General features: G+C 54.9%; 1 protein-coding gene across 1 annotated transcript; it reads right to left on the bottom strand.

The window, feature by feature from the left end:
* Positions 1-7,820: 7,820 nt before the first annotated feature.
* Positions 7,821-17,952, bottom strand: fads6 (fatty acid desaturase 6; the record flags this gene model as incomplete). Its single annotated transcript, XM_080185078.1, is given in 5 exon segments — positions 7,821-7,957; positions 10,008-10,170; positions 10,172-10,210; positions 11,518-11,705; positions 17,710-17,952. Coding segments are annotated over 5 exon segments (768 nt in total), but the record flags the coding sequence as incomplete, so codon positions are not given.
* Between the last annotated feature and the right edge of the window lie 421 nt (positions 17,953-18,373).

Here is an 18,373-nt window from a genome sequence, read left to right as displayed (position 1 = left end):
GAGAGAGTGACTGGGAGAATGGGAATAACGGAGAGAGTGACTGGGAGAATGGGAATAGTGGAGAGAGTGACTGAGAGAATGGGAATAACGGAGAGAGTGACTGAGAGAATGGGAATGATGGAGAGAGTGACTGAGAGAATGGGAATAACGGAGAGAGTGACTGGGAGAATGGGAATAATGGAGAGAGTGACTGAGAGAATGGGAATAGTGGAGAGAGTGACTGAGAGAATGGGAATAACAGAGAGAGTGACTGAGAGAATGGGAATGATGGAGAGAGTGACTGAGAGAATGGGAATAACGGAGAGAGTGACTGGGAGAATGGGAATAGTGGAGAGAGTGACTGAGAGAATGGGAATAACGGAGAGAGTGACTGAGAGAATGGGAATAGCGGAGAGAGTGACTGAGAGAATGGGAATAGTGGAGAGAGTGACTGAGAGAATGGGAATAACGGAGAGAGTGACTGAGAGAATGGGAATGATGGAGAGAGTGACTGAGAGAATGGGAATAACGGAGAGAGTGACTGAGAGAATGGGAATGATGGAGAGAGTGACTGGGAGAATGGGAATAACGGAGGGAGTGACTGAGAGAATGGGAATAGTGGAGAGAGTGACTGGGAGAATGGGAATAATGGAGAGAGTGACTGAGAGAATGGGAATAGTGGAGAGAGTGACTGAGAGAACGGGAATAACGGAGAGAGTGACTGGGAGAATGGGAATGATGGAGAGAGTGACTGGGAGAATGGGAATAATGGAGAGAGTGACTGGGAGAATGGGAATAATGGAGAGAGTGACTGAGAGAATGGGAATAATGGAGAGAGTGACTGGGAGAATGGGAATAATGGAGAGAGTGACTGAGAGAATGGGAATAACGGAGAGAGTGACTGAGAGAATGGGAATAACGGAGAGAGTGACTGGGAGAATGGGAATAACGGAGAGAGTGACTGGGAGAATGGGAATAATGGAGAGAGTGACTGGGAGAATGGGAATAACGGAGAGAGTGACTGAGAGAATGGGAATAGTGGAGAGAGTGACTGAGAGAATGGGAATAATGGAGAGAGTGACTGAGAGAATGGGAATAACGGAGAGAGTGACTGGGAGAATGGGAATAATGGAGAGAGTGACTGAGAGAATGGGAATAGTGGAGAGAGTGACTGGGAGAATGGGAATAACGGAGAGAGTGACTGAGAGAATGGGAATAGTGGAGAGAGTGACTGAGAGAATGGGAATAATGGAGAGAGTGACTGGGAGAATGGGAATGATGGAGAGAGTGACTGAGAGAATGGGAATAGTGGAGAGAGTGACTGGGAGAATGGGAATAATGGAGAGAGTGACTGGGAGAATGGGAATAACGGAGAGAGTGACTGGGAGAATGGGAATAACGGAGAGAGTGACTGGGAGAATGGGAATAACGGAGAGAGTGACTGGGAGAATGGGAATAACGGAGAGAGTGACTGAGAGAATGGGAATAATGGAGAGAGTGACTGAGAGAATGGGAATGATGGAGAGAGTGACTGAGAGAATGGGAATAATGGAGAGAGTGACTGAGAGAATGGGAATAACGGAGAGAGTGACTGGGAGAATGGGAATAACGGAGAGAGTGACTGGGAGAATGGGAATAACGGAGAGAGTGACTGGGAGAATGGGAATAACGGAGAGAGTGACTGAGAGAATGGGAATAATGGAGAGAGTGACTGAGAGAATGGGAATGATGGAGAGAGTGACTGAGAGAATGGGAATAGTGGAGAGAGTGACTGGGAGAATGGGAATAACGGAGAGAGTGACTGGGAGAATGGGAATAACGGAGAGAGTGACTGGGAGAATGGGAATAACGGAGAGAGTGACTGAGAGAATGGGAATAATGGAGAGAGTGACTGAGAGAATGGGAATAATGGAGAGAGTGACTGGGAGAATGGGAATAACGGAGAGAGTGACTGGGAGAATGGGAATAACGGAGAGAGTGACTGGGAGAATGGGAATAACGGAGAGAGTGACTGGGAGAATGGGAATAACGGAGAGAGTGACTGAGAGAATGGGAATAATGGAGAGAGTGACTGAGAGAATGGGAATGATGGAGAGAGTGACTGAGAGAATGGGAATAGTGGAGAGAGTGACTGAGAGAATGGGAATAGTGGAGAGAGTGACTGAGAGAATGGGAATGATGGAGAGAGTGACTGAGAGAATGGGAATAGTGGAGAGAGTGACTGAGAGAATGGGAATAACAGAGAGAGTGACTGAGAGAATGGGAATGATGGAGAGAGTGACTGAGAGAATGGGAATGATGGAGAGAGTGACTGAGAGAATGGGAATGATGGAGAGAGTGACTGAGAGAATGGGAATAACAGAGAGAGTGACTGGGAGAATGGGAATAATGGAGAGAGTGACTGAGAGAACGGGAATAACGGAGAGAGTGACTGAGAGAATGGGAATGATGGAGAGAGTGACTGAGAGAATGGGAATAACGGAGAGAGTGACTGAGAGAATGGGAATGATGGAGAGAGTGACTGAGAGAATGGGAATGATGGAGAGAGTGACTGAGAGAATGGGAATGATGGAGAGAGTGACTGAGAGAATGGGAATAACAGAGAGAGTGACTGAGAGAATGGGAATGATGGAGAGAGTGACTGAGAGAATGGGAATGATGGAGAGAGTGACTGAGAGAATGGGAATGATGGAGAGAGTGACTGAGAGAATGGGAATAACAGAGAGAGTGACTGGGAGAATGGGAATAATGGAGAGAGTGACTGAGAGAACGGGAATAACGGAGAGAGTGACTGAGAGAATGGGAATGATGGAGAGAGTGACTGAGAGAATGGGAATAACGGAGAGAGTGACTGAGAGAATGGGAATAACAGAGAGAGTGACTGAGAGAATGGGAATAGTGGAGAGAGTGACTGAGAGAATGGGAATAACAGAGAGAGTGACTGAGAGAATGGGAATAACAGAGAGAGTGACTGGGAGAATGGGAATAATGGAGAGAGTGACTGAGAGAATGGGAATGATGGAGAGAGTGACTGAGAGAATGGGAATAACAGAGAGAGTGACTGGGAGAATGGGAATAATGGAGAGAGTGACTGAGAGAACGGGAATAACGGAGAGAGTGACTGAGAGAATGGGAATGATGGAGAGAGTGACTGAGAGAATGGGAATAACGGAGAGAGTGACTGGGAGAATGGGAATAATGGAGAGAGTGACTGAGAGAATGGGAATAATGGAGAGAGTGACTGAGAGAATGGGAATAACGGAGAGAGTGACTGGGAGAATGGGAATAATGGAGAGAGTGACTGGGAGAATGGGAATAATGGAGAGAGTGACTGAGAGAATGGGAATAACGGAGAGAGTGACTGGGAGAATGGGAATAATGGAGAGAGTGACTGAGAGAACGGGAATAACGGAGAGAGTGACTGAGAGAATGGGAATGATGGAGAGAGTGACTGAGAGAATGGGAATAACGGAGAGAGTGACTGGGAGAATGGGAATAATGGAGAGAGTGACTGGGAGAATGGGAATAATGGAGAGAGTGACTGAGAGAATGGGAATAACGGAGAGAGTGACTGGGAGAATGGGAATAATGGAGAGAGTGACTGAGAGAATGGGAATAGTGGAGAGAGTGACTGGGAGAATGGGAATAACGGAGAGAGTGACTGAGAGAATGGGAATGATGGAGAGAGTGACTGAGAGAATGGGAATAATGGAGAGAGTGACTGAGAGAATGGGAATAATGGAGAGAGTGACTGAGAGAATGGGAATAACGGAGAGAGTGACTGGGAGAATGGGAATAATGGAGAGAGTGACTGAGAGAATGGGAATAACGGAGAGAGTGACTGGGAGAATGGGAATAATGGAGAGAGTGACTGAGAGAATGGGAATAACGGAGAGAGTGACTGGGAGAATGGGAATAATGGAGAGAGTGACTGGGAGAATGGGAATAGTGGAGAGAGTGACTGGGAGAATGGGAATAACGGAGAGAGTGACTGAGAGAATGGGAATGATGGAGAGAGTGACTGAGAGAATGGGAATAGTGGAGAGAGTGACTGGGAGAATGGGAATAACGGAGAGAGTGACTGAGAGAATGGGAATAATGGAGAGAGTGACTGAGAGAATGGGAATAACGGAGAGAGTGACTGAGAGAATGGGAATGATGGAGAGAGTGACTGAGAGAATGGGAATAATGGAGGGAGTGACTGGGAGAATGGGAATAACGGAGAGAGTGACTGAGAGAATGGGAATAACGGAGAGAGTGACTGGGAGAATGGGAATAATGGAGAGAGTGACTGGGAGAATGGGAATAGTGGAGAGAGTGACTGAGAGAATGGGAATAGTGGAGAGAGTGACTGAGAGAATGGGAATAACGGAGAGAGTGACTGGGAGAATGGGAATAGTGGAGAGAGTGACTGAGAGAATGGGAATAACGGAGAGAGTGACTGAGAGAATGGGAATAACGGAGAGAGTGACTGAGAGAATGGGAATGATGGAGAGAGTGACTGAGAGAATGGGAATAACGGAGAGAGTGACTGAGAGAATGGGAATAACGGAGAGAGTGACTGAGAGAATGGGAATAGTGGAGAGAGTGACTGGGAGAATGGGAATAACGGAGAGAGTGACTGAGAGAATGGGAATAACGGAGAGAGTGACTGGGAGAATGGGAATGATGGAGAGAGTGACTGAGAGAATGGGAATGATGGAGAGAGTGACTGAGAGAATGGGAATAGTGGAGAGAGTGACTGAGAGAATGGGAATAATGGAGAGAGTGACTGAGAGAATGGGAATAGTGGAGAGAGTGACTGAGAGAATGGGAATAATGGAGAGAGTGACTGGGAGAATGGGAATAACGGAGAGAGTGACTGAGAGAATGGGAATAGTGGAGAGAGTGACTGGGAGAATGGGAATGATGGAGAGAGTGACTGAGAGAATGGGAATAATGGAGAGAGTGACTGAGAGAATGGGAATAGTGGAGAGAGTGACTGAGAGAATGGGAATAACGGAGAGAGTGACTGGGAGAATGGGAATAGTGGAGAGAGTGGCTGAGAGAATGGGAATAGTGGAGAGAGTGACTGAGAGAATGGGAATGATGGAGAGAGTGACTGAGAGAATGGGAATAATGGAGAGAGTGACTGAGAGAATGGGAATAGTGGAGAGAGTGACTGAGAGAATGGGAATAACGGAGAGAGTGACTGGGAGAATGGGAATAGTGGAGAGAGTGGCTGAGAGAATGGGAATAGTGGAGAGAGTGACTGAGAGAATGGGAATGATGGAGAGAGTGACTGAGAGAATGGGAATAACGGAGAGAGTGACTGAGAGAATGGGAATAGTGGAGAGAGTGACTGAGAGAATGGGAATAACGGAGAGAGTGACTGAGAGAATGGGAATAACGGAGAGAGTGACTGAGAGAATGGGAATAATGGAGAGAGTGACTGAGAGAATGGGAATAACGGAGAGAGTGACTGGGAGAATGGGAATAACGGAGAGAGTGACTGAGAGAATGGGAATAACGGAGAGAGTGACTGGGAGAATGGGAATAGTGGAGAGAATGACTGAGAGAATGGGAATAACGGAGAGAGTGACTGAGAGAATGGGAATAACGGAGAGAGTGACTGAGAGAATGGGAATAACGGAGAGAGTGACTGGGAGAATGGGAATAGTGGAGAGAATGACTGAGAGAATGGGAATGATGGAGAGAGTGACTGAGAGAATGGGAATAACGGAGAGAGTGACTGAGAGAATGGGAATAATGGAGAGAGTGACTGAGAGAATGGGAATAGTGGAGAGAGTGACTGAGAGAATGGGAATAGTGGAGAGAGTGACTGAGAGAATGGGAATAATGGAGAGAGTGACTGAGAGAATGGGAATAACGGAGAGAGTGACTGAGAGAATGGGAATAACGGAGGGAGTGACTGAGAGAATGGGAATAACGGAGAGAGTGACTGGGAGAATGGGAATGATGGAGAGAGTGACTGGGAGAATGGGAATAACGGAGAGAGTGACTGGGAGAATGGGAATGATGGAGAGAGTGACTGGGAGAATGGGAATGATGGAGAGAGTGACTGGGAGAATGGGAATAACGGAGAGAGTGACTGAGAGAATGGGAATAGTGGAGAGAGTGACTGAGAGAATGGGAATGATGGAGAGAGTGACTGGGAGAATGGGAATAACGGAGAGAGTGACTGGGAGAATGGGAATGATGGAGAGAGTGACTGGGAGAATGGGAATGATGGAGAGAGTGACTGGGAGAATGGGAATAGTGGAGGGAGTGACTGAGAGAATGGGAGTAACAGAGTGACTGGGGGAGAGAGTGGGAATGTAATCAGGGTCACTAATGTCAGGAATCATTACAGACTGAATCACTCTCACTGTGCTGGTTCTGAAGGATCTTGCTCAGTGTTATCTGAGTCCGATGAGTTGGAGATTGCACCGATTGCTGATCTCAGTGTCGAATCTTCCCCGGATCCAGCTGGTGAGGGGTCAACACCATTCAGCTGCTGTCACTGTGTAAACATGCTCCATGGAATCTCGCTGACAGTAAACAGCAGACTGACAGATTGCCAGAAGCAATAGTTTATGGAAAATTATTCCCCTCTTTTCTACTTCTGTCTGATCAACTTATCAGAGGTTTGGATTATTATCACAGCAGCTCTTGGTAACGCTGGTACCTGCAGCCTGAACACCACCTGTGTGTGTGTGTGGGTCAGGAGCCGAATGGAAGCAGAGACATGGTCCCCAGTAACAGTCCTGCGACTGGGTGGACTGCACTGTGGACACACACACTCCCTCCTGGCTGACATTACTCCATTGTGCAACTGCCTGGGGAACAGTCAACACAAAATGCACGCAATGCCATTTAACCAAAGCTGGCCAGTCCAGACCAGTGCACACTCTCTACTCGACTGTCAGGGTTCAACCCCATTCCCCCAACCCCCCCCCCCCTGCTCCTTACCTCCTGCATTTCTACAGCACCCTTCTCCTCCTCAGGATGTCCCAAGGAGCATTAAAGACACCGAAACAACTTGGGAAGTCCAGTCACCGTTAGAATGCAGGGAAGTAGCAACCTCTTAGTGCACAGCAAGATCCCAGAAACAGCAGGGTGATCGGGCGAACTGGCTGCTCAGGGATGGCGACGGTGATAAACATCGGCCAAGATCTGGCGAGTAACGCCGCTGATGGTTTCCCAACGCATCTGTCCGGACATCGCGTCAGAAAGACGGCACCTCTGACAGCGCAGCACTCCCGAACTGGAGCACCGGCTGGTAGTTTGACTCCGGAGGTGGGATATTCCCGGACTGTGCCACCTCTGAGCCTTCCCCAAACAGGGAATTCTGGCTAAGTGTTGGCAAAATTTTGACCACAGTAAAAAGTCTGACAACACCAGGTTTTAGTCCAACCTATTTATTTGATAATATACTCACAAGGTTGGACTAAAACCTGGTGTTGTCAGACTTTTTACTGTGTTTACGCCAGTCCAACGCCGGCATACCCACATCAAAATTTTGACCAGTCAGGGGGCGTCACAGCGAGTTATTGGGGGGTTCAGGTTTATTCAGGTTTTTGGAAGTGGGATATCAGGAGGATAAGTTGGGTGAGTTCAATCCCCTTTAAACAGCGATGTTATTCCTATTAAACAATTGTACAATTCCCTTTAAAACAATTGTGTAACTCACACTGAACAATTATCTCGTTAATCTGTTACGCCATTGAATGTTTCCATAACTCCCCGTGGAACCAGTGTCCAGCTGCTTTCCAGACAGTGCTGCCAGGGTTGGGGGTGAGGGATTGGGCTCAGTGTGAGTCTGGATCAGCAGCTCCCCCACCCCCCCCCACTCCTCTCACTGAATCCCCAAACTCTGTCAGTAACGGGGCATCCACCATCAGCTCCTGGTACTTGTCGATGAACAGGCGAAGGCGCGATCGGTAGCTGTCCTCGTTGTAAGGGATGTTGTGTTGTTTGAAGTATTTTGACACAATCGCTTCACCTGTTAACAAGACACAAGCACCAAATCCACCGTCAGCGTTCCCCAGGGAAATATAACTTCACCACAGGTCCACAGAGACTATCAACCCACCCCCACTCATCCTAACCCACCCTCAACCCCCCCACCCCTACTCATCCTAACCCCCCCTCACCCCCCCACCCCCCTCATCCAACCCCCCCCTCACCCCACCCCCACTCATCCTACCCCCCCCACCCCCCCACCCCCACTCATCCTAACCCCCCCTCACCCCCCACCCCCACTCATCCTAACCCCCCCCCACCCCCCCACCCCACTCATCCTAACCCCCCCCCACCCCCCCCACCCCCCCACCCCCTCTCATCCTAACCCCCCTCCCCCCCCACCCCCACTCATCCTAACCCCCCCTCACCCCCCCACCCCCACTCATCCTAACCCCCCCTCACCCCCCCACCCCCACTCATCCTAACCCCCCCTTACCCCCCCACCCCCACTCATCCTAACCCCACCCCCCCCACCCCACTCATCCTAACCCCCCCTCACCCCCCCACCCCCACTCATCCTAACCCCCCCCACCCCCCCCACCCCCACTCATCCTAACCCCCCCTCACACCCCCACCCCCCTCATCCTAACCCCCCCTCACCCCCCCCACCCCCCTCATCCTAACCCCCCCTCACCCCCCCCACCCCCACTCATCCTAACCCCCCCTCAGCCTCACCCCGTCATCCCATCACTCCACCCCTCACCCTCACACTCTCACTCCCCTCACCCTCGCCCCCTCACTCCCTCACCCTCGCCCTTGCCCCCTCACTCCCTCACCCTCGCCCCCTCACTCCCTCACCCTCGCCCCCTCACTCTCTCACTCCCTCACCCTCACCCTTGCCCCCTCACTCCCTCACCCTCGCCCCCTCACTCTCTCACTCCCTCACCCTCACCCTTGCCCCCTCACTCCCTCACCCTCGCCCCCTCACTCCCTCACCCTCGCCCCCTCACTCTCTCACTCCCTCACCCTCGGCCCCTCACTCTCTCACTCCCTCACCCTCGCCCCTCACCCTCTCACTCCCTCACCCTCTCACTCCCTCACCCTCGCCCCCTCACTCTCTCACGGCCTCACCCTCGACCCCTCACCCTCTCACTCCCTCCCCCTCGCCCCCTCACCCTCTCACTCCCTCACCCTCGCCCCCTCACCCTCTCACTCCCTCACCCTCGCCCCCTCACCCTCTCACTCCCTCACCCTCGCCCCCTCACTCTCTCCCTCCCTCACCCTCGCCCCTCACTCTCTCACTCCCTCACCCTCGCCCCCTCACCCTCTCACTCCCTCACCCTCGCCCCCTCACCCTCTCACTCCCTCACCCTCGCCCCCTCACTCTCTCACTCCCTCACCCTCGCCCCCTCACCCTCTCACTCCCTCACCCTCGCCCCCTCACCCTCTCACTCCCTCACCCTCGCCCCCTCACTCCCTCACCCTCGCCCCCTCACCCTCTCACTCCCTCACCCTCTCACCCCCTCACCCTCGCCCCCTCACCCTCTCACTCCCTCACCCTCGGCCCCCTCACTCTCTCACTCCCTCACCCTCGCCCCCTCACCCTCTCACTCCCTCACCCTCGCCCCCTCACCCTCTCACTCCCTCACCCTCGCCCCCTCACTCCCTCACCCTCGCCCCCTCACCCTCTCACTCCCTCACCCTCTCACTCCCTCACCCTCGCCCCCTCACCCTCTCACTCCCTCACCCTCGCCCCCTCACTCTCTCACTCTCTCACCCTCGCCCCCTCACCCTCTCACTCCCTCACTCTCTCACTCCCTCACCCTCGCCCCCTCACTCTCTCACTCCCTCACCCTCGCCCCCTCAACTCTCTCACTCCCTCACCCTCGCCCCCTCACTCTCTCACTCCCTCACCCTCGCCCCCTCACTCCTCACCCTCACCCCTCACTCTCTCACTCCCTCACCCTCACCCCCTCACCCTCTCACTCCCTCACCCTCACCCCCTCACTCTCTCACTCCCTCACCCTCGCCCCCTCACTCTCTCACTCCCTCACCCTCGCCCCCTCACTCTCTCACTCCCTCACCCTCGCCCCCTCACGCCCGTACCTTCAGACACATGTTATCAGACAGTTTGGGGAAGAGATGATGCTCCACGTGGCAGTTGATTAGTGAGTGCCCAAAGGACCAATCGAGCAGCATGTTCCGCGGCAGGTTCAACACACCGTACGCCATCTGGTAAATTCTCTTTTGGCTTCTTCGTAGGAGAGAACATTGCCAATCCGATATGCTTTAAAAAAAATCATTGAAAAAATCTTTAATAATCCATCCCCTGCCCCAAATCTGTGACCAGGCGGTATCTGGGTGATATCTGGGTTGATGTCTGGGTGGTATCTGGGTGATTTCTGGGTGGTATCTGGGTGGTATCTGGGTGATATCTGGGTGGTATCTGGGTGATTTCTGGGTGGTATCTGGGTGATTTCTGGGTGATATCTGGGTGATTTCTGGGTGGTATCTGGGTGATTTCTGGGTGGTATCTGGGTGATTTCTGGGTGATATCTGGGTGATTTCTGGGTGGTATCTGGGTGATTTCTGGTGGTATCTGGGTGGTATCTGGGTGGTATCTGGCTGGTATCTGGGTGGTATCTGGGTGGTATCTAGGTGGTATCTGGGTGATATCTGGGTGGTATCTGGGTGATATCTGGGTGGTATCTGGATGATATCTGGGTGGTATCTGGGTGGTGATCTGGGTGGTATCTGGGTGGTATCTGGGTGATATCTGGGTGGTATCTGGGTGATATCTGGGTGGTATCTGGGTGATATCTGGCTGGTATCTGGGTGGTATCTGGGTGATATCTGGGTGGTATCTGGGTGATATCTAGGTGGTATCTGGATGATATCTAGGTGGTATCTGGGTGGTATCTGGGTGATATCTGGCTGGTATCTGGATGATATCTAGGTGGTATCTGGGTGGTATCTGGGTGATATCTGGCTGGTATCTGGGTCTGTACTCGTTAGAGTTTAGAAGGATGAGGGGGATCTTATAGAGACGTATAAGATAAGGAAGGGGATAGATAGGGTAGAGGTAGAGAGATTCTTCCCGCTCAGAAAGGACAGCAGGACTAGAGGGCACAGCCTCAAGATAAGAGGGGGGGTTAGTGATTGGAGGAGCTGCAGAGTTAACTCTCCTCCATCCACTGACTCTGTCTACACTTCCTATTGCCTCAGGAAAAACAGCCAGCATAATTCAGGAACCCCCCACGTATCCCGGACATTCTGTCTTCCACCTTCCTTCCTTTGGGAAAAAGATATAAAAGTCTGAGGTCCCGTACCGACCGACTCAAGAACAGCTTCTTCCCTGCTGCCGTCAGACTTTTGAATGGACCTACCTCGCATTAAGTTGATCTTTCTCTACACCCTCGCTGTGACTGTAACACTACATTCTCCTTTCCTTCTCTGTGAACAGTATGCTTTGTCTGTATAGCACGCAATAAACAATATTTTTCACTGTATGTTAATAGATGTGACAATAATAAATCAGAATCTGGAGAGTCTACACGGGACAGGACGATTACACATTTCCTCCCAAACTCCTACCTGGAATATATTGACGTGAATGTATGGGATGGAGTAAATGGCTTTGTACAGCAGCATGCAGAGAAAGGCCGACAACAGCGATCGGAAACCAGACACCTGGATTAGAAGGTAACAGTGCAGCCAAATCCCCAGGCTGATTGTGGACAGGGTCCGGATTATGGTCCTCACCGGCAGATCCTGGATCAGTCCTGCAAAAAAATCGTCACATCAGCTTCAGCTGATCTGTTGGCCCACCCCCCCGACTCCCCAATCCCCCCCCGACTCCCCAATCCCCCCCCGACTCTCCAATCCCCCCCCCGACTCCCCAATCCCCCCCCGACTCTCCGATCCCCCTCCCCGACTCCCAATCCCCCCTCTTACTCCCCAATCCCCCCCGACTCTCCAATCCCCCCCCCGACTCCCCAATCCCCCCCCGACTCTCCGATCCCCCCCCGACTCTCCAATCCCCCCCGACTCTCCGATCCCCCTCCCCGACTCCCCAATCCCCCCTCTTACTCCCCAATCCCCCCCGACTCTCCGATCCCCCCTGACACTCCGATCCCCCCCCGACTCTCCGATCCCCCCCCCCCGGACTCCCCAATCCCCCCTGACTCCCCGATCCACCTCCCCGACTCCCCAATCCCCCCTCTTACTCCCCAATCCCCCCCGACTCCCCAATCCCCCCCCGACTCTCCGATCCCCCCACCGACTCCCCAATCTCCCCTCTTACTCCCCAATCCCCCCCGACACTCCGATCCCCCCCCCGACACTCCGATCCCCCCCCGACTCTCCGATCCCCCTCCCCGACTCCCCAATCCCCCCTCTTGCTCCCCAATCCCCCCCGACACTCCGATCCCCCCCCGACTCTCTGATCCCACCCCCGGACTCCCCAATCCCCCCTCTTACTCCCCAATCCCCCCCGACTCCCCGATCCCCCCCGACTCCCCAATCCCCCCCGACTCTCCGATCCCCCTCCCCGACTCCCCAATCCCCCTCTTACTCCCCAATCCCCCCCGACTCTCCGATCCCCCCTGACACTCCGATCCCCCCCCCGACTCTCCGATCCCCCTCCCTGACTCCCCAATCCCCCTCTTACTCCCCATCCCCCCCGACTCTCCGATCCCCCCTGACACTCCGATTCCCCCCCCGACTCTCCGATCCCCCTCCCTGACTCCCCAATCCCCCCTCTTACTCCCCAATCCCCCCCGACTCTCCGATCCCCCTCCCTGACTCCCCAATCCCCCCTCTTACTCCCCATCCCCCCCGACTCTCGATCCCCCCTGACACTCCGATCCCCCCCCGACTCTCCAATCCCCCCCCCGGACTCCCCAATCCCCCCGACTCCCGATCCCCCTCCCCGACTCCCCAATCCCCCCCCGACTCTCCGATCCCCCCACCGACTCCCCAATCTCCCCTCTTACTCCCCAATCCCCCCCGACACTCCGATCCCCCCCCCCCCGACTCTCCGATCCCACCCCCCGGACTCCCCAATCCCCCCTCTTACTCCCCAATCCCCCCCCGACTCTCCGATCCCCCCCCCGACTCTCCGATCCCCCCCCCGGACTCCCCATCCCCCGACTCCCCAATCCCCCCCCTGACTCCCCGATCCCCCTCTGACTCCCCGATCTCCCTCTGACTCCCCGATCCCCCCTCTGACTCCCCGATCCCCCTCTGACCTCCCCGATCCCCCCTCTGACTCCCCGATCTCCCTCTGACTCCCCGATCTCCCCTCTGACTCCCCGATCCCCCTCTGACTCCCCGATCCCCCCTCTGACTCCCCGATCCCCCCTCACTCCGATCCCCCTCTGACTCCCCGATCCCCCTCTGACTCCCCGATCCCCCCTCTGACTCTCCGATCCCCCTCTGACTCCCCGATCCCCCCTCTGACTCCCCGATCCCCCTCTGACTCCCCGATCCCCCCTCTGACTCCCCGATCCCCCCTCTGACTCCCCGATCCCCCCTCTGACTCCCCGATCCCCCCTCTGACTCCCCGATCCCCCCTCTGGACTCCCCGATCCCCCCTCTGACTCCCCGATCCCCCTCTGACTCCCCGATCCCCCTCTGACTCCCGATCCCCCCTCTGACTCCCGATCCCCCCCCTCTGACTCCCGATCCCCCCTCTGACTCCCCGATCCCCCCTCTGACTCCCCGATCTCCCTCTGACTCCCCGATCCCCCTCTGACTCCCCGATCCCCCCTCTGACTCCCCAATCCCCCTCTGACTCCCCGATCTCCCCCTCTGACTCCCCGATCTCCCCTCTGACTCCCGATCCCCCTCTGACTCCCCGATCTCCCTCTGACTCCCCGATCCCCCTCTGACTCCCGATCTCCCTCTGACTCCCCGATCCCCCCTCTGACTCCCCGATCCCCCTCTGACTCCCGATCTCCCCTCTGACTCCCCGATCCCCCTCTGACTCCCCGATCTCCCCTCTGACTCCCCGATCCCCCTCTGACTCCCCGATCCCCCTCTGACTCCCCGATCCCCCTCTGACTCTCCGATCCCCCTCTGACTCCCCGATCCCCCTCTGACTCCCCGATCTCCCTCTGACTCCCGATCCCCCCTCTGACTCCCCGATCTCCCTCTGACTCCCCGATCCCCCCTCTGACTCCCCGATCTCCCCTCTGACTCCCCGATCCCCCCTCTGACTCCCCGATCTCCCTCTGACTCCCCGATCCCCCTCTGACTCCCCGATCTCCCCTCTGACTCCCCGATCCCCCTCTGACTCCCCGATCTCCCTCTGACTCCCCGATCCCCCCTCTGACTCTCCGATCCCCCTCTGACTCCCCAATTCCCCCCGACTCCCCAATCCCCCCTCTTACTCCCCAAAGCCCCCCGACTCTCCGATCCCCCCTCTGACTCTCCGATCCCCCCACTGACTCCCCGATCCCCCCTCTTACTCCCCAAAGCCCCCCGACTCTCCGATCCCCCCTCTGACTCCCCAATCCCCCCTCTGACTCCCCGATCCCCCCTCTGAATCCCCGATCCCCCCTCTGTCTCCCCGATCCCCCTCTGACTCCCCGATCCCCCCTCTGACTCCCCGATCCCCCCTCTGACTCCCCAATCCCCCCTCTTACTCCCAAAGCCCCCCGACTCTCCGATCCCCCCTCTGACTCTCCGATCCCCCCACTGACTCCCCGATCCCCCCTCTGACTCCCCGATCCCCCTCTGACTCCCCGATCCCCCTCTGACTCCCCGATCCCCCCTCTGACTCCCCGATCCCCCTCTGACTCCCCGATCCCCCCTCTGACTCCCCGATCCCCCTCTGACTCCCCGATCCCCCCTCTGACTCCCCGATCCCCCTCTGACTCCCCGATCCCCTCTGACTCCCCGATCCCCCCTCTGACTCCTCCCGATCCCCCCTGACTCCCCGATCCCCCTCTGACTCCCCGATCTCCCTCTGACTCCCCGATCTCCCTCTGACTCCCCGATCTCCCTCTGACTCCCCGATCCCCCCTCTGACTCCCCGATCCCCCTGACTCCCCGATCCCCCTCTGACTCCCCGATCCCCCTCTGACTCCCCGATCCCCTCTGACTCCCCGATCCCCCCCTGACTCCCCGATCCCCCTCTGACTCCCCGATCCCCCTCTGACTCCCCGATCCCCCTCTGACTACCCCCCAGTACCCCCTGTGAACAGACTGGATAGCAGCATGTGGAGAGAGTGAACACACTGGAATATATTGAGTGAATATATTGACTATATTCCTGTCCAAGATATCTCCAGTTGCTTCACTGCTGGTGAGATCATTTGGAAAGCAAATCCCTCTAATTTTGTCAGAATGTGGAGATGCTGGGGTGGACTGGGGTGGGCAGTGAGAGGTCTCACTCTTGTTAATGTCCAACAGGTTTATTTGGAATCACAAGCTTTCAGAGCACTGCCCTTCATCAGGTGAGGGAATATCTCGTCACAGACACAATTACAAGATAATAGTTGGAATGTGTAGTCTTTTCAGCTAATCAAGTCTTTACAGGTACAGACAATGTGAGTGGAGAGAGGGTTGAGCACAGGTTAAAGGGATGTGTATTGTCTCCAGACAGGACAGTAAGTGAGATTTTACAAACCCAGGCAAGTCATGGGGGTTACAGATAGTGCGACATGAACCCAAGATCCCTGTTGAGACCGTCCTCATGTATGTGGAACTTGGCTATCAGTCTCTGTTCAGCGACTCTGCGCTGTCGTGTGTCGTGAAGGCCGCCTTGGAGAATGCTTACCCGAAGATCAGAGGCTGAATGCCCGTGACCACTGAAGTGTTCGCCGACAGGAAGGGAACAGTCTTGCCTGGTGACTGTCGAGCGATGTTCATTCATCCGTTGTCATAGTGTCTGCATGGTCTCCCCAATGTACCATGCTTCGGGACATCCTTTCTTGCAACGTATCAGGTAGACAACATTGGCCGAGTTGCAAGAGTATTTACCGTGTACCTGGTGGATGGTGTTCTCACGTGAGATGATGGCACTTGTCGATGATCCAGCATGTCTTGCAGAGGTTGCTGTGACAGGGTTGTGTGGTGTTGTGGTCACTGTTCTCCTGAAGGCTGGGTAGTTTGCTGCGGACAATGGTGTGTTTGAGGTTGTGCGGTTGTTTGAAGGCAAGAAGTGGGGGTGTGGGGATGGCCCTGGCGAGATGTTCGTCTTCATCAATGATATGTTGGAGACTCCGGAGAAGATGTCGTAGCCTCTCCGCTCCGGGGAAGTACTGGACGATGAAGGGTACCCTGTCCGCTGTGTCCCGTGTTTGTCTTCTGAGGAGATCGGTGCGGTTTTCGCTGTGGCGCATCGGAACTGTCGATCTATGAGTCGAGCACCATATCCTGTTCTTACGAGGGTACCTCCCATGCATGAGGACAGTCTCAACTGGGATTTTGGGATCATGTCACACTACATATAACCCCCACCATTTGGCTTGGGCTTGCAAAATCCGATCTGCCGATGTGACCAGCCTCACACCCAGGAAGGTTAAATATTTTTAACCTCATCTGATGTTATTAGAGAGCTCAGGATGGAATCGTTCCAGCTTTCCTGTACTTACCCCCTCGCTGGCTGAGGTTCTCACTGCTCAAGGATCACACATGGTCTCCAGCAACAAGAACCAGGCGTGAGGGCCTAGCCGGTAAGATCAAGAGGCCAATGAGACCCCTCGGATGGTTTGGGGCAGTGGCAGGGCACTACCAGCCTGGAACCCTGGCACTGCAAAGTATTGGGACCTAACAGGAGGGGCTAAGGAGAGGTGAGGGGCAGGGGAAGCAGCGTGTGGGGCTGTGTACTTTGCATAAGGATCACCAGGACTGTGATTAATGGGTGGGGAGGGTGGTGGGGGAGTGCTAATGGGAGCGGCGATTGACCAGGGGGTGGGGGTGTTGTGGAACTGGGGAGGCGATGTCCATGGAGGGGTGGAGGAATGACATTCTCCCAGTACACTGTATATTCTTGATGAAGCACACTGGGAGATTAGGGCACATGCGTAATAGTGCCCTCTAGCAGTCTGCGGCCAGCTTCCTGGCATGAATAAACTCCACCCACTTGCCCTCCTGGCGAGAATCACACTTTGTCTCACTTTTTAATAATTGGATTTTTTCTCTCACTAAAAAAAGTCTGAAACTCCCTCCGTTTTTCTTTATTTCCTGTTATTCCTCTTTGTTCCCCTTAGTTTCACTGAGGCGACTGGGATCAAAGGACTTATAAACACAATGTGTGTGAGTGCAGACCCCGGGGTGACCCCGGAGTGCGGACCTCAGGGTGACCCTGGAGTACGGACCTCGGGGTGACCCAGAGTGTGGACCCTGGGTGACCCTGGAGTGAGCACCTCAGGGTGACCCTGGAGTGCGAACGTCGGGGTGACCCAGAGCGTGGACCCGGGGGGAGACCCAGAGTCTGAACCCCAGGGTAACCCAGGGGTGCAGACCCCAGGGGGCAGTCCCCAGGGTGATCCTGGAGTGCAGATATCGGGGTGACCCAGAGTGCGGAACCCGGGGTGACCCAGAGTGCGGACCCTGGGGAGACCCAGAGTGCGGACCCTGGGGAGACCCAGAGTGTGGACCCTGGGGAGACCCACGGTGCGGATACTGGGTTGACTCAGGACTCTCAACTGAGATTGTGTCCTGCAAAACTACGCTCACCGTGGGATCCCCTCAGCGAGTCAATCATCAACAGTCCCGGCCAAAACCACATCTGGTTCTCTCTATACACATTAACCATGGCATTGACCCGTGTCTTACCGATTGCCACGATGGGTGTTATGACTGGCAGTGCCAGTGGCAGGATGAACAGATAGATATACCGTGGGAAGAAGGGGGCTTTCCAGGTGCTCGAGTCGCCCAATCCAATGACGTTGGTGTAGGCGTGATGGAGCTTCACGTGTTGCTGGGTGCCCACCTCGGCTGTGAAAGATCCACAAACCTGGGAAAGATCGGCACCTGTAAACACTCCCAAAGCTGGGAAAATCGACACCTTAAACATTCCGGATTTGGGAAAGACTGGCACAGTCTGGGAAAGGTCACCCTGTCCAGGGGGGGAATGGGCATGGTGGGGGAGTGTGGGGGGGGGGGGTGGGGGTGACTCACCCAGTCTGGAGCAAGAGGGTTTGGGGCACCCAGTCTGGGGGGATGGGTGTGGGAGGATGTGGGGGTGTGGGGGGGCATGTGGGAGGGGGTGTGGGAGGATGGGTGGGAGGGGGTGTGGGAGGATGGGTGGGAGGGGGTGTGGGAGGATGGGTGGGAGGGGGTGTGGGAGGATGGGTGGGAGGGGGAGGGGGAGGATGGGTGGGAGGGGGTGTGGGAGGATGGGTGGGAGGGGGAGGGGGAGGATGGGTGGATACTCGATCGAGTCACAAAAAAAAAATACCCCAAAAAAAAAAAAAAAGGATACAAAAAAAAATAAAAA

The sequence above is a fragment of the Carcharhinus amblyrhynchos genome, unplaced genomic scaffold, assembly GCF_965287045.1.
Source record: "Carcharhinus amblyrhynchos unplaced genomic scaffold, sCarAmb.v2.hapA chromosome_1199, whole genome shotgun sequence".
Lineage (NCBI taxonomy): Eukaryota > Metazoa > Chordata > Chondrichthyes > Carcharhiniformes > Carcharhinidae > Carcharhinus > Carcharhinus amblyrhynchos.
This window is presented reverse-complemented; position numbering and strand designations above follow the sequence as displayed.